This window comes from Taudactylus pleione, unplaced genomic scaffold, assembly GCF_031769625.1.
Source record: "Taudactylus pleione unplaced genomic scaffold, aTauple2 ptg000372l, whole genome shotgun sequence".
Classification (NCBI taxonomy): Eukaryota; Metazoa; Chordata; class Amphibia; order Anura; family Myobatrachidae; genus Taudactylus; species Taudactylus pleione.
Window position 1 is genome coordinate 13953835 of NW_028284773.1, and position 25638 is coordinate 13979472.

General features: G+C 43.1%; 1 protein-coding gene across 2 annotated transcripts; it reads left to right on the plus strand.

The window, feature by feature from the left end:
• The first annotated feature begins 281 nt into the window (after positions 1–281).
• Positions 282–16500, plus strand: LOC148508299 (uncharacterized). 2 transcript variants are annotated; one of them, XM_088444758.1, is made up of 2 exons: positions 282–358; positions 14015–16500. In XM_088444758.1, the coding sequence occupies exon 2, from the start codon at positions 14022–14024 to the stop codon at positions 16452–16454; it is 2433 nt and encodes an 810-aa protein (XP_088300884.1). In that variant the 5' UTR covers positions 282–358; positions 14015–14021; the 3' UTR covers positions 16455–16500. The 2 variants fall into 2 exon arrangements, with proteins under 2 accessions (XP_088300884.1, XP_088300885.1); XM_088444759.1 differs by lacking the exon at positions 282–358 and adding an exon at positions 8206–8235.
• Positions 16501–25638: the final 9138 nt, after the last annotated feature.

Consider the following 25638-nt stretch of genomic DNA (forward strand, 5'->3'; position numbering starts at 1 on the left):
AGTAATTATAAGTTATAACCTAGCAAAAACCTATCAAAAAGGAAAAACATGTAAAATATTATCAGTAAACCATGGTGAAAATAAAATACCGTGTTGTCCATGACAATGTTTGGACCAAACATAAGTTAAACCATTATCATAAGTTATAAATACGTAGGAAAAGATTATCTGGGAAGACAGAACCTTATCTCTGTGTCACAGACGTTCTGGTCATTACAAGGTGATATACTGTAGTTATGTGAAGGTTGCGAGGCTGTATGAGCAGTGCTTCATTTGCCGTACTGAGAGAAGACTGTGTATTACTTTTCAATAGACCTAGAACAGAACAACCACTGCAGTGACTACAGGTACTGTACAGGTGAGTGGCATAGGCAAACGCAGGGGGGGGTTTCCAGCTGCCTAGAAACCCCCTTCCCCAGCCCACACCATGACCACAATAGAGATAGTAATATAATAGAATTTACTAGTGTTTTTCTCAGTATCACAAATGAAATAATTAGCACCCCCAGTGGATCTTTTAACATGTATCAGCCAGTAATAAATAACCTGTGTACCAATTAGGAGAGCTGGAAAACATGCACTGTTAGGGATGTACTGCTATAGAGCCTAATATGTACATATATGTCCAGGGCAGTGCTAGGTTCTCTTTCTGCTCCTCCAGACTCCCGGAATTGCTCCAATGCTCTGGAATGGTGCTGGAATTCAGCTCAGGCAGGATGTTTCTACCACCACATCTAATGGGTTGCTGTGATCGCTGGTCCTGTATATGCTGGAATTATGACATACACTATACTTTGTATGATGCATATTAAAGTTGGTTAAGTGCTAATTCTGCCCTCTTCATGGACCAGCCACTCTCACTTTAAAATAAAGCATTTGGAAACCCCCTCTAGAAATCCTGCATTTGCCACTGAGTGGCTTACAAATATCTAACTCATTTCTCCTTTCATATTAGGCTCTAGATTCAAATATACTAAAAACTGTAGAATTGTTGTTGACTTTCCAACTGAGGAGCTGACTCAATTACAATACTGTACGTGTCTCTTGCTCATTTCTGCTCAGTCCATGGAGATGTGAGCAGATATATAAGCATACAATTCCATACCGTAATTGCTGTTATGTGAGCAGGTCACATGTCAGACAGCTCAGTCCATCCGTGTAATTTAATCAGCCGCTAAGATTTTGTGAACCCCAACATCTTTTCACCTATCTTACTTTAATTTTCTTTTTTTGGGAGAGATGTATCAAATCTTCTAAGGAGGACAAGTGGAGAAGTTACCCATAGCAACAATCAGCTTCTACCTATCATTTAATAGAATGCACTTGCTCAATGATAGCCAAAATCTGATTGGTTGCTATGGGCAACACCCTTGAAGGATAAACAATTGTGGATTAGAGGTCGGCGCTACACTTGGTGTGGTACGTAAAACTGACACAGTGGATGAAAGTGTAAAAAGGGATTTGTTTATTAATTAATAAGATAGGGGGTCACAATGCCCCTTATGTATATAGTATATGTATATAGTATATGTATATAGCTTGTTGCAGAGTGGTGAATCTCATTGGGGGAACTGGAATTCGGGGCAGGGTATATATAAGATGGCGATGAATCTCAGTACGGGAACTGGAATTCGGGGCAGGGTATATATAAGATGGTGGGGGTATGTATCAGCTGGGATACAGAGCAGTCAGTGATACTACCTGGGGTAGTGTACCATGGAAAGGTGTAGCCGTGAGTCAATCGAAGTCCTAAACGCGGGGTATCCAAGTCTGTGTCTGGCGGGGCGGCGTCCCATATCACCCAGGTGCACAAAACTTACCCTCGACGTGCTTGTCTATTCACCTCCAGGTGAATGAAGTCCTCTTCTCCCGTCTGGGGTCCTCCGGTCCTTGGCTCCGCTGTGTAGGGCAGCGCGTGTCAGGACGCGCCGCTGGTGAGCGGTGTCCCCACCGGCGGTCCGCGAGACTTCCGGGTGTATGCACTCTCGCAAGATTGTGCAACTCCTGGGCTCAGCAGACACTGCACGGCGGCTCAACTCGTTGCCGCGAGGAGACTAAGGAGTGGGACTCCGCTGTGGTGATGAGTCTCTGATCAGATCGGTGTGATCGGTGTGTAGTTCCCAACGCGTATCGGCTTTTGCCTTCCTCAGGGGTTAATGATTGACTTCTTAGTTGTGGTTTATATAGTCTGTTGCGGCCGCCATCTTTGTTATGGTCTTATTAGTCATGTATGAGCAGCGGCCATCTTATTTGTGGGCATATAGATATGTATGGCATCAATGTTAGTCAACACCCTTGAAGAGATGAGTGAATGTGAGCTGGAAACTCATGTAGAGATATTACAGCTGTAAGTGGTCTATTAACCAGGTAGCATACATGCCGACTATCTGGCTGCCCCTTCCGGGAGGGAGCAGCCAGATCGGCATTACTGGGGGGCGTGGCCAGCAGACGGGGGCGGGGCCGGCAAGATGAGAAGCTTTTGCGGGCGGGGCAGGGGCGGAGCCACGTGAGTGCATCATTTTGGCCCCACCCCCGCTACACACTGCCGATATTACAGGCAGTGTGAAGCGGGGGGCGGTGCCAAAATGACGCGAATCGCGTCACCGCCCCCCTTCGCTGCCGGGGACTTGCGGTGGGACAGGAGGGGTCGGCGGCAGTCGGGAGACTTGCCTGCCATCCCGGGAGGTCGGGAGCGGCACCCGATTTTCGGGAGGCTCCTGACCAAATCGGGAGGGTAGGCAAGTATGCCAGGTAGTGATAACCCCTTTTCAGTCATTTTGGACAATTTGTCAACAGGACTATTGCAGATAAATCCCTGATTTCTCATGTGGTCCCTTTAATTTCTAACAGTATTTCAATCCCATAGCCTGGTATGAACACTGTGATGTTGGAGCAATTGATACAACTGTGGAAAGTTCTGCTTATCACTGAGTTTGAATTATGGCATAAGGTATAAATGTTCAGTCACAGCTATCATGCATATGTTTGAAAAAATTAGTGATAGTATCCAGTCACAGCCAGTTAGTATGCAGGTTAGTAATAGTATTCAGTCACAGCCAGTTAGTATCAGGCTTGCCGACATTTAGCTCCCTCCTTCCGGGAGGGAGCTGTCGGGCTTACAGGGCTGGGGGCGTGATGCTGCCAAAGGGGGCAGGGCCCGGCACCTAACGTGGCATTGGGGACGGAGCATGGGTGTGACAGCGCGATCGCGTCATCGTGGCTCCGCCCCCTCTGCACAATGCCGTGATTAATGGCATTGTGCAGCCAGGGGCGGAGCCACGATGATGTGATTCAGCGCGAATCGCGTCACCGGCCCCCCTGCTGCCGGTGTTTTTACTTAAAAGTGCGGGGGGGTGCAGGCACATCGCCGGGGCCTGGATGATTGACTGCCTTCCCGGGAGGTCGGGAGCGGCACCCGATTTTCGGGAGGCTCCCGACCAAATCGGGAGGGTAAGCAAGTATGGTTAGTATGCAGGTTAGTAATAGTATTCAGTCACAGCCAGTTAGCATATAGGTGGAACAGCTTGTCGTTTCCAGGTTAATGGTACTGTTACTGCAATGTATGTGAGTATTTGTACTTAGTACATTACTATCCGACCACTCCTAGTAATTATTCAGTGGAGTTGAATAGAGAAATGCTAGCCTCTACCACAGACTCAGGGAGAGGAAACTGGTGTTGCTGGCTGAATAGAGCAGTTGCTGGGCACTTGGTGTTGATGTGCCTGCTGTGTGCACCAGGCGGTTCGGGGGTGCTTGGGTCCTCAGGCAGAGGGGCCTCTGCCTGCAATAAAGTACCGCTGTCTATAACTGGTAATTGATAAATTAAGCCCAAATAACAGATTAACAGTTCATGCAAGATTTTAAATTTCTCAATATACCAGACACCCAGCCTATAAGAAGCTGATATGACGCTGTAACATTGTAACATTACACAGCTAAAACCTACTTCATACATACCTACACGGGAAGCTCCCGTTTTTTCGGGTAACCCCCTGCACTCCCGGCAGTGTAGGCACTTCTCCCGCATCCTGCCCACTTCCTAGTGAAGTGGGCAGAAAGGGGAGAAACTTACCTGAGATCCACAGTCTGTCGTTAGGGGGCGGGGCTTAATGACGCAATTCTAGAATAATCGCATCATTTGGCCCCGACCCCCTATTAAAATATGCGCGATTTGTGGGCGTTTTGCCATGAGGGGGCAGGGCCTAATGATGCCATTTATCCTACCCCGCCCCCATCACTGCCTGACTGCTGCCTCTCCACATGCTTCTCCCAGGGAGGGTAGAGTAAAAGTCAGCAAGTATGACCTACTTTGTTACTTGGAAATCATTATTCCGTATTAGAGTCGATCCAATCAGGTGCGAGTTGGCGCGTGCAAGTTATTTTCACAGCAAATTGCAACTGAAATCAAATTCCAAAGTTGCAGTATATTCTCTCTTTTCTGTGCACACCCTTATAGACACCTTCTGCAGCATTTGAAGAGGTGTAAATAATGTGGGACAGGTATGTGGAGGTGTAAATGATGTGGGGCAGGTATGTGGAGGTGTAAATGATGTGTGATAGGTATGTGGAGGTGTAAATTATGTGGGACAGGTATGCGGAGGTGTTAATGATGTGTGACAAGTATGCGGAGGTGTTAATGATGTGTGACAGGTAGGCAGAGGTGTAAATGATGTGGGATAGGTATGCAGAGGTATAAATGATGTGGGACAGGTATGCAGAGGGGTAAATGATGTGGGACAGGTATGCAGAGGTGTAAATGATGTGGGACATGTATGCAGAGGTGTAAATGATGTGGGACATGTATGCAGAGGTGTAAATGATGTGGGACAGGTATGCAGAGGTGTAAATGATGTGTGAAAGGTTTGTGGAGGTGTAAATGATATGGGACATGTATGCAGAGGTGTAAATGATGTGGGACAGGTATGTGGAGGTGTAAATGATGTGTGACAGGTATGTGGAGGTGTAAATGATGTTTGACAGGTATGTGGAGGTGTAAATTATGTTGGGGCAGGTATGTGGAGGTTTAAATTATGTGTGACATGTATGCAGAGGTATTAATGATGTGTGACAGGTATGCAGAGGTGTAAATGATGTGGGACAGGTATGCAGAGGTGTAAATGATGTGGGACAGGTATGCAGAGGTGTGAATGATGTGGGACAGGTATGTGGTGGTATAAATTATGTGGGACAGGTATAGGGAGGTATAAATGATGTGTGACAGATATGTGGTGGTGTAAATTATGTGGGGCAGGTATGCAGAGGTGTAACTGATGTGAGATATGCATGTTGAGGTGTAAATTATGTGGGACATGTATGCAGAGGTGTAAATGATTCAGACATGTATGCAGAGGTGTAAATGATTGAGACATGCATGTTGAGGTCTTGCATTGATGGGAATAGGCTTTTGAACTTGTAGATGGGAACTAAAACTGTTTTTTAAAACATTTTTCAAACATGTATAAAACACTGGAAAATCACTTTGCAGGCATTCTATGTACCCCAAAACACTGTAAATGTGCAGAAAAATACTTTTTCCACCATTAAAAATATTTTAACGATCATCCATTTGACACCTTTTAAGAAACTCCAATACCTCGCTTATGGCCAATGACAGTAGTAGAGGTGGTGGGTGCGCGTAAATGGAGTTTTGGTGTTGGAGCTGCTGTTATGGAGGTCACCAACTTTCCTGATAAACAAGGAAAGAAAATATAGATACTGTAGCACTTACCTGTGAGTGACCTAAAGTGAGGTTTAGTATATGCAGAGTATCAGACCGTCAGTCCTAATTTAATAAAATGTATATTAACTAGATGATAAGTGGGTGATACACAATGTACAGTGTATTGAGGACACTCTAAATGTACTAAATGTAGAAGTGTTCTTATGTTTAATTCAACTTCAAATATGTATAGAAAGAGTGGCTCAGAGTATGAAATGCAGTAAATGTGGTTTAGCAATTTGGATAAGGTCCCAATGCATTTGACATATTGGCCCGTATTCAATTTGGAGCGAAAAGCCGGAATCGGCAAAAAAGTTTTGCCGATGACGTCATTTCGCCGGGCGGAAAAGTATCGACGTATTCAATTTGAAAGACTTTTCGCCTAGGCGGAATGTATGCAATGTAATAGGCGAAAAAGTTTTGCCTATGAATAGCAGGCGGGAAAAAGTGCGGAATTGGAGTTTTGGGGTGCAACGTTACGGGAACCCCCGTGCAGCCTTCAGACTGTCCCCCAAAGGTAAACTGCATCAAAAATGTTTTTTAAAACAGTTAAGAACACCCCAAAAAAATCACTTTCATTTTGGGGCGAAAAAATAAAATGTTGGGGTAAACAGTTAAAAACTTGCGAACTAGACTCTAGGGGGGTCTCCAAGTATGCCCCAAGTGTTTTTTTCATTGCAGGTGCTTGCGGCAGGTGGGTTCTTCACAATTTTTTAAACTTAACTTTAGCAACTTTAAAATATGCTGACCCCCATTTTCAAGTACCCCAAATTTGCTGGGATAAGTTATTTTCTGCAAAAAAACCTCCTGAATACTATTCTGCATCAGGTATACAAAAACGCTATTTAGCAGCTATTGAGCCCGTTTAACAACACCAAATACCTTCAGCAAGCCAAATCGGGGGTAACCATAGCTAACCCCCATGTCAGAGCATCTTTTGGGGGGTGTCAGGCTGATCTCCCCAAATCTGACAGTACTTTCTGCCTGTTCAAGTTTCGCCGGGTCCTGTTTTCGCGTACTTTCAAATTGAATACGGGGATACGCGGGCACACGCGCAATACTTTTCTGCATGCAAAACAGGCGAAGTAGGCGGAAAGTCTGGGAGTCGAAAAAGTATTGCGGGTGCGAATCAAATTGAATATGGCTCATTGTATAAAAACAATAGAGGTGGTTCCAATTCCATTTATTAAAATATGAATAAGTTAAATAGCATACAGTGTAGACCAATGTTATTATGTTAGGTCAAATACGGGAAAAAAGTTCATATAATATGCAGTTAGGTCTAGCACATTGTATTTACTAGACATACATAGGTGTATAATGCACCTCACATTCCAGACATTTCTTCCATATTTCATAGGTGAGTACTATCTATATATTCTTTCCTTGCCAATAGCAGCCTTCTATATCCGTCAGAAACAGGCTTCCCATCCCTGTATGCACAATACTCCCACAAGTGTGACCAGTTCTGTGCGATTACGTGGTCGCTACCCAGGTAATGCCCCAAACTGGTCAATACAAGGAAAGACAGATAAAAATGCATAAATTCACATGTGCACTTGCAGCGTCATAACAGCAATACAGTGTGCTCTGTGCCGCCCGCAGCATCGGTTAGTGCAGCACTGCCCGGAGCGTTCTGAGGATGCTCCAAGTGACTTTATAAACTGCAGGGTGTCTGCCTGGATCAGCGCTGCAGCAGAGATCCTGGCTGCTGTTACAGGCACCCTGCTAGCAGAAACAAAGACCGTGGGGCAGCGAGCCCTGTGCTCTGTTGCGATGGCACCACTCACACACCCCAAGTTACGGCCCTGTGCGCATGTGCTGTATGCTAAAAGCGCCATTTGCATCGATGCAGAATCATGGAGACCCTTCCCACTCTGGACGGTCCCCCAAAAATGTTACATTTAAAAGTAATTAAAATAGGCTGATGCTGCAAGTGGGAGAATTTTTTTTCTGAAGGTCTGAAAGGGACAAGCAGTGTTCTTGCTTAAAAAGGTCGGTAGGGAATTTAAGATTTGCTTCAATTAAGCTTTAAAACTGAACAGAGAACATTCCAGGTGGAAAATCAGGTTTATTACAGATGGGTGCAGAGGAGAAATAGATGAACTAATTTTAGTTTAGAAAGCGGCACAATGTTTATTTTAATATATCTATCTATCTACACTCTTACTATAGATATCTAATATATCTATAGTAAGAGTGTATGCCTATTTTATGTTACAGGAATAAATATCTCACCTCTACACTGCTACTTTTAAAATGACTAAAAATAAATTTAAATCTATTTATAAAAGATCAGTTTTGAGCTTCACCCACAATATGGGTCAACTGCTTATCATGACCACAAGATGGTGCTATTGTACATTATATAACTTGCTTTCTTCAATGGAAGAGCATTTACATAAGGAATTCCTGTGGAAATATCAGATATTGTTAGAGATCATTCCCAAAGTGTAAAGCAGTGTGAGTGCAGTGACCATCCTATTTGGCGACACGGTGTCCCCTGATTTGTGCAGGTGTGTCTACACTCTCAGCAAAGCATATGAATTTGTGGTGCAGAAATCTGCAATAGACAAGGAGTACGGGGAGAGCATTCCTTGCTCTGTAGGAGGTAGGCTCACTTCTGCATTTTGCCGGCGATTGGGATTTTGGCGTCAGTATATCGTAAGATGGCATTCCGTCCGCCAGCATTTTAACTACATCCCATTGCTATTGGATAATACAATAGAGATATATTAAGAAACCGCACATTGTGGTATTGTTTATGGATATACTGTAGCATATACTGTAGCAGGTAATATTGGTGCCTATGGTCCTCAGATGTACTTCCATGCTTGTTCAATTATCTTATTTCACTGTGAATCCCTATCATTTATAACAGTGGTTCTCAACTCCAATCCTCATGTACCCCCACCAGCAGGTTATTTTTCCCAGGATTTCTGTCCATGGAAACAGGTGGGCTATTTACTGGCCCAGCAAAATAAATGAACTAACTTTATTAAATACATCTAGAACACATTGAATTGGAGATGAGAGCCCCTGATTTAGGAAGATCATTTATGCATCCACCACCAAAAAATGCATCCCCTATGCTGCATATAGTGCATAAACCCCAAACAAATTCATGACCCCCAAACAAAGCCATAAACTTGCAAGATATAGAGCCAAATATAAGCACCCACAATTTGCGGGAGCCATCTCGATTTCAATGATTTAAAGCAGCAATTAGTGTAAAGGCAAAACCAGGTTGGTTTTGCCTATAAACTAGGGGTGTGCACCGGCCACTTTTCGTGTTTTGTGTTTTGGTTTTGGATCTGGATCTTTCTTCGTGTTTTGGATCTGGATTGGTTTTGCCAAAACCACCCTTCCGTGTTTTGGGTTCTGGGTTTTGTGTTTTGGATCTGTATTTTTTTTAAAAAAAGCATAAAAACAGCTAAAATCACAGAATTTGTAGGTTTTTCTGCTCCTATGCTATTATTAACCTCAATAACCTTAATTTCCACTCATTTCCTGTCTATTCTGAACACCTCACACCTCACAATAGTGTTTTTATGTCCAAAATGTTGCACCGAGTTAGCTGGATGACTATGCTAAGCGACACGAGTGGGCGGCACAAACACGTGACCCATCTAGGCGTGATACTGCAGTGGCAGACAGGATGGCAGTTTGAAAAACTAGGCCCCAAACAGTACATATTGCAAAGAAAAAAAAGAGGTGTAAGATGGAATTGTCCTTGGGACCTCCCACCCACCCTTATGTTGTATAAACAGGACATGCACACTTTAACAAACCAATCATTTCAGCGCCAGGGTCTGCCACACGACTGTGGCTGAAATGATTGGTTCGTTTGGGCCCCCACAAAACAAGCTGGCAATTAATCTGTCCCTGCACAAACTGGCTCTACGGAGGCAAGATGTCATCCTCATCCTCCTCATCCACCGATTCCTCACCCTCTTCAGTGTGTACATCCTCATCCTCACAAAGTATTAACTCGTCCCCACTTGAATCCACCACCACAGGTCCCTCTGTACGTTCTGGAGGCTGGTCTCCCTGGAAGAGCTGATTATTCATTTTGATGATCACCATCTTCTCCACATTCTGTGGAAGCAACCTCCTACGCCTTTCGAACGAGCTGGCGTTTCTGAGATGCTGCGACTGGTAACGCTATTGCTGTTGCTGCGTAAGGTGATACATCTACCCAGTGGGCTGTCACAGTCATATAGTCCTTAGTCTGCCCTGTTCCACTTGTCCACATGTCCGTGGTTAAGTGGACATTGGGTACAACGGCATTTTTCAGGACACTGAGGACACTTTTTCTGACGTTTCTGTACAGTCTCGGTATCGCCTGCCTAGTGAAGTGGAATCTAGACGGGATTTGGAACCGGGGACACACTACCTCCATCAATTGTCTAAATCCCACTGCACTAATGGCGGATACCGGACGCACGTCTAACACCAACATAGCAGTCAAGGCCTCAGTTATACGTTTTGCTTCAGAATGACTGCTGTCGTACTTCATCCTCCTCGCTAAGGACTGTTGGAGGGTCAATTGTTTAGTAAAAGTAGTGGTGTTCCTACTTCCTCTCTGGGATGATGAACGACTCCCAGCAGCAGCGGCAGCAGGAGGCGTAGCAATGCAGGATCCTCCGGAGGAATCCGGGATAGGAGAGTCAGTCATGCCAGTGACATGGCCTGCAGGACTGCTTCCGATCCTGACTAAGGAGGAAATTGACGAGGAGGGAGTTGACGGTGTGGTTTGCAGGCGCTTGGATACAACAGGACAACAGGATTTAGGTGTCCCTGGACTGCTTACGGTCTTAGCCAAAGTTTCTGAACTTGACAGTAACTTATTATGAACGCGCTGCAGGTGCCGTATAAGGGAGGATGTTCCTAGGTGGTTAACGTCCCTACCCCTACTTATTCCACCTTTACATAAGGTACATATGGCAAGACAGTTGTTGTCCGGATTTGGATAGAAATATTGCCAGACCAAAGAGGTGGAATGTTTGGTCTTCTGCCCAGGCATGACCGTGATGGGCTTTTTCATCCCACGGACAACAACTGTCTCCCCCAGAGCCTGATTTAAACAAACCACATCACCATCAGAATCCTCCTCGCCAACTTCCTCCTCAGCGCCAGCTACACCAGTATCCTCATCCTGTTGTACTTCAACAGTGACATCTTCAATTTGCATATCAGCAAGTGGACTGTGGGTGCTCCTTTCAGCACTTGCAAGGGGCGTGCAAATGGTGGAAAGAGCCACCTCTTCCCGTCCAGTGCTGGGAAGGTCAGGCATCGCAACCACCACCACACTTGGACTCTCCTTGGGGATTTGTGATATCTTCTTAGAAAGCACAGTTATTCGCTGTGCTTTTGCCAGCTTAACTCTTTTGATTTTTTTAGTGGGAGGAGGGCTTCCATCGTCATGTGAAGCTGAACCACTAGTCATGAACATACTAGGGATCAACCTTAGCCGTTCCTTGCCACTCCGTGTCGTAAATGGCATATTGGCAAGTTTACGTTTCTTTTCAGCTGATTTAAATGTTTTTTTCAAGGTCATTTTCCTGAACTTTGTCATTTGGGATTGTATGTGCCCTCTATTATGACATTGGGCATCGGCCTTGGCAGACGACGTTGATGGCATGTTATCGTCTATGTCATGACTAGTGGCAGCAGCTTCAGCACTAGGAGGAAGTGGTTCTTGATCTTTCTCTATTTTATTTTTATCGGAGAAAGTTTGGTCCTCCATTTATGTTATATCGATTTGATATATACGTGCGGCTAAACACAGAAAATATTTTTTTATTTTTGCTGGAGAGTAGTGCACTTTGTGGGTTACACCAGCCTTTAAGAAATGAGCCAGCCGGCTCTTTACTTATGGGACACAGGCGCACGCTTGGCGCTGCTCCTTTGTTGATGCACGTGCGGCTACTGCGCACACAATTCACAAACACAGAAAATATATATTTTTTTGGTTTGGAGTGTACTTTGGGGGTTACAGCACCCTTTAACGGTCAAGCCAGCCGGCCCTTTACTTATGACACAGGCGCACGCTTGGCACTACTTTGTTGATGCACGTGCGGCTACTGCGCACACAATTCACAAACACAGAAAATATATATTTTTTTGGTTTGGACTGGAGTGTACTTTGGGGGTTACAGCACCCTTTAACGGTCAAGCCAGCCGGCCCTTTACTTATGACACAGGCGCACGCTTGGCACTACTTTGTTGATGCACGTGCGGCTACTGCGCACACAATTCACAAACACAGAAAATAATTTTTTTTTTGGTTTGGACTGGAGTGTACTTTGGGGGTTACAGCACCCTTTAACGGTCAAGCCAGCCGGCCCTTTACTTATGACACAGGCGCACGCTTGGCACTACTTTGTTGATGCACGTGCGGCTACTGCGCACACAATTCACAAACACAGAAAATAATTTTTTTTTTGGTTTGGACTGGAGTGTACTTTGGGGGTTACAGCACCCTTTAACGGTCAAGCCAGCCGGCCCTTTACTTATGACACAGGCGCACGCTTGGCACTACTTTGTTGATGCACGTGCGGCTACTGCGCACACAATTCACAAACACAGAAATTAATTTTTTTTTTGGTTTGGACTGGAGTGTACTTTGGGGGTTACAGCACCCTTTAACGGTCAAGCCAGCCGGCCCTTTACTTATGACACAGGCGCACGCTTGGCACTACTTTGTTGATGCACGTGCAGCTACTGCGCACACAATTCACAAACACAGAAAATATATATTTTTTTGGTTTGGACTGGAGTGTACTTTGGGGGTTACAGCACCCTTTAACGGTCAAGCCAGCCGGCCCTTTACTTATGACACAGGCGCACGCTTGGCACTACTTTGTTGATGCACGTGCGGCTACTGCGCACACAATTCACAAACACAGAAAATAATTTTTTTTTTGGTTTGGACTGGAGTGTACTTTGGGGGTTACAGCACCCTTTAACGGTCAAGCCAGCCGGCCCTTTACTTATGACACAGGCGCACGCTTGGCACTACTTTGTTGATGCACGTGCGGCTACTGCGCACACAATTCACAAACACAGAAAATAATTTTTTTTTTGGTTTGGACTGGAGTGTACTTTGGGGGTTACAGCACCCTTTAACGGTCAAGCCAGCAGGCCCTTTACTTATGACACAGGCGCACGCTTGGCACTACTTTGTTGATGCACGTGCGGCTACTGCGCACACAATTCACAAACACACAAAAAATATTATTTTTTTAGCACTTGGGGGGAGCACCCCTGATGGACAGAGCACCCCCTGGACAACACTACAGCACCCCTTTAGGACTGGGACACTGCACAGGACTTTGGAGTGGACACAGCCCCTATGGAGAACTGACTGCACAACACAGTCCAGCCAGCCCCTATGGACTTTGAAGTAGTGGACACAGCCCCTATTAACAACAGCAGCACAGCACAACACAGCCAGCCCCTATGGACTTTGAAGTAGTGGACAACAGCAGCACAGCGCAGCACAGCACAGCACAACACTACTCTGCACTACACTACACTACACAGCCCAGCCAGCCCTAATTCCCACCCTCCCTCTTCACTGTCCACAGCCGAGTGAGAAAATGGCGCCGACGCGGGTACCTTATATAGGATCCAAAACCCGCGAGACGCAGAAGGCGGGATGATGACGTTTTGCCTCGATTTCAGATCCGAGTCAGGCGGGAAAAGTCGAGCCTGACTCGGATCGGCCTCGGATCGGGGGGGCTCGTGGGGGTTCGGATTTCAGAAATCCGAACCCGCTCACCCCTACTATAAACTAATTGCCACTTTAAATTTTGTGACTATCTTGCTGGAATTGCACCTGCTCCTGCAAATAGTGGGCGATTACATTTGGCCCCTAGTGTGGTTTATTTAGAACAGTAGGCCTGTGTAAGCAACCTGGTCAGCTGACCAATGGCTACATGCAGACAGTAGAGCTGCTAATAACTCATATAGTTCAGAGTCACACATTTTACATAAATGACCAAGAGTTAATACAGGAAATAAAAGGAAGACATATTAGAGGCATACGGTATCTTAGAATTAGACAGATGTTGCAGTGAGATCATCTTGCATTGCAGGAGGTAACAGAGGAAATAATTACAAAACATACCTGCAAATGGAAACACCTTAGTACCAAATGCAAAGAGAGAGACGGGATTAATTGTATAGCCTCCAGTGGAGTCTTTAAATAAAAGCTGCTGCATGATAATATATTGTACAATTGGATTTTAAATATAATCATTTTAAATGCATATATCTTTTCTGTTTTAGACATAAGATGCATATCTTTTTGCTCCTTCTACTTGGATTTGGTACAGGAGAATGTAACTCTGCAACACCATGTAAAACCAATTATGAATGCCCCAAGGACTACCAGGAAGTCTTCTCAAAGGAAACCATCACTGAGATACCTAAATCCATAAAGCAAAAAACCACTGAGATCTTTATAGTGCAAACAGGTATTTCAGCCATCAAAAAAGATGCATTCAAATACATGACGAATCTGCAAAAAATATTCTTTATTAATAATAAAATTAAATTAATTGAAGTTGGTGCTTTTGATCATTTGCAAAATCTCACTGAACTTGAGATATCAGGCAACACGGAATTAAATGAGCTAACGGCTGGAATCTTCTCCAATCTTGGAAACCTGAAGAAGCTTGTTCTTAAAAATAATAACATTAATACTGTGGAGGAAGGCATTTTCGACAATCTAGAAAACTTAGAAGAACTTTACTTAAACTACAATCAATTAACTTCTCTTCCTCCAGATCTGTTCAATTCACTTGTAAATCTCACAATGTTGCATCTAGCAAAAAATAAATTGCCCATTTTAGCTGAGGACATATTTAGTAAACTGACCAAGCTAAAAGTGCTCCGCATCTATGACAATGAGCTCAAGGAGCTTCCACAAGGCTTGGTGGACAGCAATTCGGAACTGACTGAATTCAGCTTCTCACAGAACCAGATAATGTTGTGGCCCAAAAACTTTCTGTCCAAATCAAAAAATTTGGAAAAATTGTTCTTTGAAACAAACCTGATCGAAGATCTTCCAGATAAAATGCTGTTTGGTCTAAATAAAATCACACAGCTCAAACTAAAAGGAAATAGACTCCACATGTTTCCAGACCAAATTACTGATGGTATGTCCATTAAAGAACTTGATATGAGCGAGAATAATTTAACAACTATTCCGACCGAGGCATTTAAAAATTTCAATATTTTATCAAAGTTGGTAATTTCTTCAAACCAAATCAATAATGTAACGAAAGAATCATTTTCTGGTCTTGATAAACTAACAGAGCTTAATCTAGACAATAACTTCCTTAGTAGCCTGCCAGATGATGTGTTCTCATTCCTTGTAAAATTAAAGACACTTAAACTTACGAAAAACCAGTTCACCAACTTCCCTGTTGATTTGATTGAACAAATTCCGAGTGTCTATTTAAAAGATAATCCTTGGAACTGTGATTGCAATCTGAAAGATCTTTACAACTGGATAACCAAAAATCGAAATGTTAAAGATCGGGATAAACTATTGTGTAAAACACCTACTCATCATAATGGAAAAACCATCACCTTATTAAATGTGGATGAATTCATTTGTTTAACAACTCCAATGATAACAACACAAACCACAAGGGTCCCAACAACTACTGCAGCAGTCATCACAACGCATCCTACTACCAAGCATCCCACGACTCAACAGGTTACTACACAACCTCTCACAACTCTAAAAACAACAGCTCTTACAACCATTCTGCCAACTACAACTCAAGAAACTACAAGTCAACCAATTACAACTATTATCGCAACCATCAAAACCACAACAATGAAGCACACAACTCCAGATTTAACAACTTTTAAAGTTTCAACACTCCAAGAAACAACGGCACAAACTACAACTACCATGGCAACCACAGAAATGACAACCTCAAAGCCTTCAACTGCAAAAACAACAACGCCACAGGAAACTACTTTACAACCAACAACTGTAGTTCACACTAGTACTACAGAACCTACAACTCTTCAAATGACAACTACAGCCATAGGAACAACTAGTGCTCCTCAAACCACAACAATTAGCTTGACTACACCACGCGAAACAACACATGAAGAGTCTACTGCAACTTCAAAGACATCAGAGCATACAAGTGAGAGCACAACACTGACTGTCAGTACAATTATACTGACTTCCACACCATATGTTCCTACAACTACAATCACAAGCGCTACCACTCCATGGAAGCTGACCACTGTATCTACTACCTTGGAGGCAACAACAGAGATGTCCTCTACTAAACTGACATATACTTCAGCAAATGACACCAGCAAGTTACCCATGACTACAACAGAGTTAGCTACCAGAGAGACATCTACACCGCAAGCAACAAATGCAGCTGAAACAACAGAGCTTGTGATGGAAATAAGTGCACTGAGTACAGTCTCCTTAGCACCAATCACACGGATGGTGAATGTGACATTCCTTCCATCACTGACATCACATTCTAGAGCCAGTGATTTTATCCTTGGATTACACCACTGCCAGTTCTTATTTGTCTCCTATCTAACGCTACTGTGCATCGAAATCTGCTCTACAATCTTTCTAATAACATTTTCTTACACACTACACAAATCTATACGTAGTGTAAAGATACCAGTACGTCCTGTAAGGCTGGTGTATATGTATAAGAAAAGAGATAGGACGTAAGTGCAATTACACTTTTCCCAGCTAAAATCTCAATGACACTGACCAATATTAAGTGTGTAACATGTAATGTAAATAAGATCATACCTAGGGACATTGCAAGAGCAGTTACTATCCTCCCCCCCTCCCCGCTGCTGTCCGTGGCGGCGCTCAGCATAGGTAAAATGACAGGTGTCGGGATTTCGACGCCTGTCATTTAACCCTTGCCGGGATTAAGCGTCCACCGGCTTCCCGACTGCTTCCCGTATAGGAAAGATAATAGGACAGGGTATGCAAACAAAGTTTAGGCGTATTTACATTTAGATAATATTGTATTACTATTATCATTAAAAATAAGTGCTGTTGATAATATACATAGTATTCTAATGAAAGTCTGAACAGTTACCTGTGTAGAACTGTGACTAATGACATAGGTTTGATAAAAAATCTTTAACATAGTAACAGATGAAGTCAAAGCACTCCTTAGACTAATGTTCTTTTGAACCTGTCATAGTATATTCTTCATTGAACATGACTTTATATAATGCTGTGCAATGTTTTATGGTAGTATGGAGGCTCGGAGACTGTTATAATAATGTATGTTTTGTAGATTTGCTCAGAGGAATGAAGGTGGGAAAATCAGTGCAGTGTGGATCCAACCGATGTGTTTATAGTTATACATTCTCTCGTATCCTGGGGGGAGAGCCACAAAAAATTATACTGTTTCATAGATTCTAGAGCCTATAAACACATGCTTTACAGCTTAAACACATATTTACCACTGTGAAATGATCTGCAGCAGCCATTCTCACCGTCATCGAGACATGCAAATAGGAGTAGATGGACAGCTATAGAATTACACCCTGACTGAGCAGATCTGTCCAGGAAATCTTGGAAAGTGTACTGCTATATTTTACCCTGTACTAAAATATATAAGGCCTGATTCAGAGATGGACGCTAATGCGATCGCAGTTGCGATTTCGCATGGAACGCAGCTGCGAAAATATGCTAATAGTTCCAAAGCTTACCCAGGCATAGGGACGCCCGCCGCTGCCTTCTCATATGCATACGATGGTGCTTACCTGTGCAAATATCGGTAACATCGACACACATTGTGCGGCCATCTTGCCCTTGCAGAAGATCTGACCAGCCACAGACTCGGCAGCTCTCCTGATACGCAGAGGGCTCTCGTGCTGCGTAGGAGATTGCAAGGACTAATTTATGCACGCCCATGTAACAGCGTTTAAACGGTGAAACACGCCTTCATTTTATATCCCCCAAACACTGACTACCTTTCACTCACTTTGCGAATGGATCCTCTGTGCATGCGGAATTGAAGACAATCGCAGCACGTGCACAGCGCGACATATGTATGCGAAATGGCAAACAATCACTCCACCTGTGCAAAAATCGCATTACGTCCATCTCTTAATCAGGCCCATAGTTACTTGGCTTTAGTTAGTACTTTACACATTAAGTAAAACACAAACAACAACAGATATTCAGGGTGGTTGTTTCCCACTGATGGTAACAAACCAGAACCTATGCTTGCAATTGGGGAGAAGGGGGTGAATGAAGGATACTCCATTGACCCCTTTTCATTTATTTGTGAACAGACAGTATCAATATGGTCACAGGCAAAAGTGAATGTGGGTATAAGGACACAAGAACCTATAGCTTCCATCCCCATTGGCCCATTTGTATATTTTTATTGGCATGATTTTTAACATAATGTTTTACTAAAAACTTATTTTCTTATACAGTTTTAAACAATAATTAAGAACATTTAAACAACCAAAGAAATACCCCTCTGTTTCCTTATCAATCTTATGAAAAAGTCAAACAAACATTTTTCAGTTTCAAAAGCACAGAAACAGGGAAAAAATGAAATAAAGGTATTGGGCTACCAGTACATTTTATTTTTGGAGAGTGGGCGGAAACCGAAGCACCTTGTGGAAGCCCAAGCAAACACAGGGAGAACATGCAAACTCTACAGAGATGGCCAATGACCAGGAATTGTTGTAACATTTAATTGGACTATGATATAGAAAATTAATAGGACCATATGTGGGAAGGGTATATTAGGATTTGAAGTAACAGAAGGGTCAATATTAGACTCCTTAATTTATATGAAGTTGTCAAATTGTCCTGAGCAGTTTATCAAAAGGTCTCAATGAAGAATTAAGGCCACCCTACATCTGCCGGACGTTTCCCCAATAAGACCAGAATCGCCAATCCGCTGGATCCAAATGATGATCGGTGGCCATCAATGATCGCCGATTCATCGGGAAATCAGTGAAATTCAATATGTTAAAAATCCCAGATTTGCTGATCCCAATTATATTATGGTTGGGATTGGTAAATCAGGGAAATCCAACTTGTTGGATTTCACCGATGCCCCAACCCCGGTTTCAGAGGATAGGGGAATTGCCCCAATAAATTGCAGATATATGGGGGCCTTTAGTAGGAAAAGAAAATGTTTTGTAAACTAACACAAATTATTAGAACAAAGGCCACCTTGTAACACAGGTTCTGAGTGCGCTATGGATATAGTAATGTTAAAGTCACTCACTGTTGTAATGTGACAATACAGAAATCCACTAATAAGTAATAATAAACAGAAACCACCAAGATATAGTCACAATGATATATAATTCCAGAAAACAGAAATGTTGTACCATCCATAGGTATAGGGATGCCTATTAAAATAAAAAATGTTACTTAATTACAGTTGTAGCCTTATCTACTGCATTTGCAAACAAAATAATTTTTTAATATGTCTCAGGGGTGGGTGTTCGTTCATCTACTATAAACATCTCACGTCTATGCTGATACTTTTAAAGTGCTTTAAAATTGTTTATTTATAGCTTTCTGTTTTGGAGCTTTGCCAGCAAAAAGTACGGTTCAGCATCTTGCAATGTTCTGTATGACCACAAGATGGTGCCATTGTACATTCTATTAAGGCCCCCATACATCAGCAATTGATTGCAGCAATTGTGCAATTTGCAATCGATTGTGTATAAAAATCTTTCCCTTTTTCAATCGAATGTGGCAATTCTGCAATCTGCAATCGATTGAAAAAGGAAAAGATTTTTATACACGATCGATTGCAAATTGCACAATTGCTGCAATCAATTGCTGATGTATGGGGGCCTTAACACTTTCTCAAACTCAGTCTTCAGGGAACCTTAACAATGAATAATTAGAACCACCTGTAGATCTATTGTGTTAGTCAGTTAACACACCTGTGCTCCAGCAAGATGAACTGGAAAACATGCACTGTTAGGATTCATTGGGGACCGTGTTTGAACAACACTGTTCTTTAACAACCTTTCCCCTATAGAAGTGTATTTAATACAAGGAGCTTCTGAAAAATATCAGTTATGATATTTGCGAAGTGCTAAATAGTAGATGATTCCCTGCTAAATAGAGTGTGCCTCCCACTGGTGCGTCTAGTTTTGTGAGATTATTGAAATGTTATAAAGGGTTGAAGATGGTGAATTTTTGGAGGAGTCTCTTACTTTTCAAACAGGAGAACAAACATTTGAACTCTGCAAAAAATATTTGAATTTTGTACCAACTCTGAGCTGGCTGCGATACGGTCTCATCCTTATACTTTTAGTAGGATGCATTTTGCACCTTGTAGTTGGACTCTGCCAGTTTCTCAGTATCTAGCAACAATCTTGGGAGTACCATCAGAAATCATGTTTAAATATTGGTTCTTGGAGCAAAGAGAACAGCATACAATGGTACTGCGGGCCTGATTCAGAGCCGGACGCTATTTGCGGACGGTCGTTCCAAAAAAGGGGCCGGCTATTTAAATTGAGCGCTCGCTCTTTGCGTTTTTTTGACGCCTCTATGTCTGAGCAAGCGAACGAAAAATGCACTCACTATTTTGTAAAGACGCCCCTTTGCCGTTCGCATCACACGTCATCTCCGGTATTTATTAGATTAATCGGGAACATCGAAAGGCATCTGAACTGCTCGCAGTACTTGTGGTAGGTTTTTCCTACCGCAATCACTGCGAGCAGTTCAGGCTAAAAGACAACCAAGTGACGTGGTCGATGACGCTCTTTTACTAATTATGCACTCCCATTAAACGCCCTTTTGAACGTTTGGCACGCCTGCGTTCAGATCTCCACTCCCCCGTTTTCAAGCACCTTCCCCTGTTACCACCCACAAACGGTACATTCTGTCAATCAAATTAGCAGCCCCTCGCTGTTTTGCGAGCGCACGATTTCTGACCGCAATGACTGGTTTGTGCATGCGCATTACGACCCATACGCATGCGCAGTTGTGCGAACATCGCTCGGAGCGAACGAGCGACCGCATACGAGCGGCTTTGAAACAGGCCCTGTATTCGGACACACATCAGCATAGCTGAAGAAGTAATGGTGCATACACACGGTCAGATTTTCCTTCAGATCTGTGCAATAACGATTTTAAAAATTGTTCAATCGTTCATATCTGAAGGAAAATCTGACATATCTGACATGTTTGTCAGATGGACGATGCGCGTTCCCGTTTGTCAGATAACGATATCTGACATCTGATGTGTTTGCAGTCAAATTTGAACGATTCCATTTATTTTAATACAGGCAAAAATCGTTCAATCATTCAAATCGTTGGTAAATCGTTCAATCGTTCATCTGACATATCTGACCGTGTGTATGCATCTTTACACTTTTGTAAAATGATGGTAGTACTGTTACTGCCGCCCATGGATGCCATTTATGTTTTGTGGCTGTATAAATGACTATTTTACCTTATGCTTTTATGATGATTAACATGCATGTTTCACACTGTCTGCTTGTTCACGTATGATGCTGTTCCTGTAAATAGCCAAAACCTCAGAAAGTTTTACTACTTGGAACCTTAAGTATCTCGGGTACCACATAGTAGTTCTAGTTAGAGCCATTGGAAATACATTTTGTTGAAATCTTTTCTGCAATGTCTTATTGTTACAGTGAGCTGAATTGTTCCAGATTTATCTGAGGTTATAGCCATTCAGTTCATTATTATGTGTCATTATGGCTTTGGTTTCTACTGTTAATATCTTTCTAGAGTGGGATGCATTATTCTGAAAAGTGTGGTCAAACCTCAGAAAATGCAGTTTTTGGAGGTTCCTCTGCATTTGCCATATGCACCTCCGGAACAGTAGAGCACTATAATCCCAAGCACGGCCAATTGCAGGCAAGACTTCAGCCTTTTTGGGTTCTGCACATCGTCACTGTTCCGCCTAAGGCCCATATTCAATTTGAGGCGAAAAGCCGTTCCCGCGTGTTTTTGGCGGAAACTTTTCGCTTTTGACGTCATTTTCGCCTGTTTTGACTTTACTCCGTATTCAATTTGGAAGACTTTCCGCCCAGGCGGAAAGTCAATGCGATGTATTTATTTTGCGATGTAATAGGCGGAAAGTCTGAATAGGAGGCGGAAAAAAGTGCAGAAATGGGGTTTTGGGTTGCAACGTTGCGGGAACCCCCTTGCAGCCTTCAGACAGTCCCCCAAAGGTAAACTGTGTAAAAAATGTTTTAAAAACACTTAAGAACACCCCAAAAAATTACTTTGAATTTGGGGGCGTAAAAAAAACTAAAGTTGGGAGACATAGTTAAAAACTAGCGAACTGGACTCTGGGGGGGTGTCCCCAAGTATGCCCCAGGTGTTTTTTTTATTGCAGGTGCTTGCGGCAGGTGGATTTTTCACAATTTTTTCAACTTAACTTTAGCAACTTTTAAATATGCTGACCCCCATTTTCAAGTACCCCAAATTTGCTAGATAAGTTATTTTAAGCTAAAAAACCTCCTGAATACTATTCTGCACCATGTATAGAAAAATGCTATTTAGCAGCTATTAAGGCCGTTTAAAAACACCAAATACCTTCAGCAAGCCAAATCAGGGGGTACCATAGCTAACCCCCATGTCAGAGCATCTTTTGGGGGGTGTCAGGCTGATTTCCCAAAATCAGACAGTACTTTCCACCTGTTCAAGTTTCGCCGGGTCCCGTTTTCGAGTACTTTCAAATTGAATACGGGGTAAAGCGGGCACACGCACAATACTTTTCCGCCTACAAAACATGCGATGTAGGCGAAAAGTCTGGGAGGTGGAAAAGTATCGCGGGTCCGCTCTAATTGAATACAGCTCTAAATCAGAACAGTTGGGAGGTATAATAAAAATAATAATAGTAATAACAAAAAAAACCTCAACTGCATGTAACATTCTTGTGTTATTCACTTAGTATATATGTACTCATAAGTGAGATGCACCCACTCACTGGAGCATGTGAGATGCACCCACTCACTGGAGCATGGCATAGCATCCAGCAGCTGGGATTAAAGTACTCACTACTGTATTAGGATGGCGGGACAGTCCCATAATATATCCATTTTTTATCAGGATGTATGTAGATGCTAAAATGTAACACACAATAATTAAAGTGCTACAACTTTATTTTGTACATCTCTCATTTGAATAACACATAAACAAAATCTATTTTCTGTCATAGGGTTAGATGTATGAAGGACTTTAGGGCCTGATTCAGACCCACTCGCGAGCGGCTGTCCGCTCGCAAGTGGGTCGATGGTGTGCACTGAGCATGCGCACGACGGAGGGAGCTCCGTCGTGCGCATGCGCGAGACGCGGCGAGCGAAGGACTTTCCTTCGCTCGTTGTGTCTGATCAAAGGGGGCGTGCTGTCGATGTTGATTGACAGCACGCCCCCTTTGGTGGGCGTGTCGGGGGCGTGCCTCCCAGACGGGGGCGTTCCCAAGGGAACGCCTACCGTCAGAAGCCGGCCCACTGGCATCACTAGTGATGTCAGTGGGAGTGATTTTGGCTCTGATAGAGCCAAAATCACTCCAGGGCTTGTGGTCGAAAAACCCGACCACAGGCTTCTGGTCGCACTGGCGATGGTCGCGATGGTCAAGACCATCGCGACCATCATCCTGCACGCTCGTATGTGCTGTGGGTGGTGACCCACAGCTATACGAGCGTCCAGGAGGACGCTCCATTTTTATGGAGGACGGCCCTCATTCAGAGCGAGCGCTCTGGTCAGAGCGTCCGGCTCTGAATGAGGGCCTTAATCTTCACATAATATCAGGTTATCTTAAACACACACATACCGCAGTACATATCCTAACCCACTGCTCCATGCTCCTTCCTCACTATCTACCCCATCTGTGTCGCCCCTGTCTGTCTGCCCTTCCCCTTTAGAATGTAAGCTCTAACGAGCAGGGCCCTCATCCCTCACGTGCTTCTCCTCCCCCTAGTTATAGTATAATTTACTCCTAACTCCCCACAATGACACCTAACACCTGGTTGCTCATGTCCTGCTGCTTGTTATGCAGCTATGTTTATAAACCATGTCCTTGTCCTACATTGTTTTGTATTACTATTAACTGTTTTCTTGTGTGCTCATTTATGTACTTTGTAAGACGCTGCGGAACCTTTGTGGCGCCATATAAATAAAGGATAATAATAATAATAATAATAATAATGTACTCCATTCATTATGCATCAAATATAAGTAGGAAATTGCACATTACTGTCAAAATATTTGACATGCGCACCAGAAGGGACTTCCAAATCCAAAGCTGGGTACATACTGGAGCGATGGCGAACTGATTTGCCATAGCATAAATACAAATCGCCTATATCGCTCAGTGTGAACACTCGATATGCGCCTGTCTGGCGATGTCGTCAGGTTTGACGTGCTGCACATCAATCCTGATGATATCGCATGTGACCTAATGTATGTTAATGAAGGACGGAACGATATATCATTCCGTCCTTCTAGTGTGTACGCTCAATCCCAGCTCAAGGGAAATCATCGATTGCCGGTCACTCCAGTGTGTACCCAGCTCAAGGTATACTGTAAAGAAGAGCCTCCACACACAGACTGATATTAGGGACTGTTACTTTGGTACTGTATGCTGTAAAACAAAATTAACTCAATTACTATATTCAAAGGAAAACAGTTAAATCAAAAGTGATTCATGTAATGCAATGCAAATGGCAAAATGATTTCTCTCAAAGCAGACCACAAAAATGTTACATTACCATGTTAGTAATTAAATATTTACCTGGCATGCATTGCCCTGCTTATTGCAATATGAAAGTGAATATGGTAAAGTTATATAGAGAATGAATCTGAAGTATTTGCACAGTATGGCAAAATAAATACTATGGTTATCTAAAAAAATTACCCCTTCAAATGCCTCCATATAGCCTCACACCCAGTGTGTAACCAATATACCAACATACAGCCAATATACCTCATATATCCTCAGGCCTTACCATATAGGCAGTATCCTACCATACAGCCTCATATGTCACCACATAGCCAATATACCTCCATATAGCCTCACACCCAGTGTGTAACCAATATACCAACATACAGCCAATTATCTGCATATAATAATCCCATAGAGATTCCAGGTTCACTTCAGCACGATCAGTTTGTACGTATGCTGTATAAGTTTGGGAGGACTCCACATTATGCTAATTATTTTATCACTTGTGTATTCTTAACGAAAAGGAAACAATTTAATTGGTCTTAACTAAATAAGCACCAGATGTCGCCCATGAATACAGCAGACACAGGCCTCCAGGATGTATGCAAACAGGGAGGTGATGGCCGGAGACAGCACATGGGCAGCAGGGTATAGAGGATACTGGGAAGTTACAAGCACCTTATTTATGTGGCCAACCTCCAAATAATACTAACATTCTATTTACGCTTGAGGGGCCCAGAAAGTCATGTACTTTACCAGGGTGTTCAAACAAGTCATAAAAAGCAGAACAAGCAAGTGAGACAGAGGAAAATCGGTAAATGTGGTTTGGTCTCGTTTACTTCCTGATCTCCTCGGTGACTTGCAGCCCTTGTGCTGTTCAGGGCAGGATTCCCCTCTGCATACATCCTGGAGATATTGTATTGTATGCTTCATCTGCTGCTATGCACAGCTCCAAACAACACACTTTCTAGCTGTCAAAGAGATATATGATGGGTTATACCACATCTGAACAGTCACATACATGACTGCTAGATATCTTTCTACATTATTAATGGCGACTTTAAATTAATGAAAACTGCAGCGTTGGTGCTTTTTATAATTCGCATGCAAACATAATAAGGTTATTCTCAAAAAATTGACACTTTCACTTCCTATCTAATCATCTCTAATATTATTAACTCACTTGTCACATGTTTGCTG

Bases quoted from the DNA above. Each gene is read 5' to 3' on its own strand.
- LOC148508299 (XM_088444758.1), top strand. From the start codon at position 14,022: ATGCATATCTTTTTGCTCCTTCTACTTGGATTTGGTACAGGAGAATGT.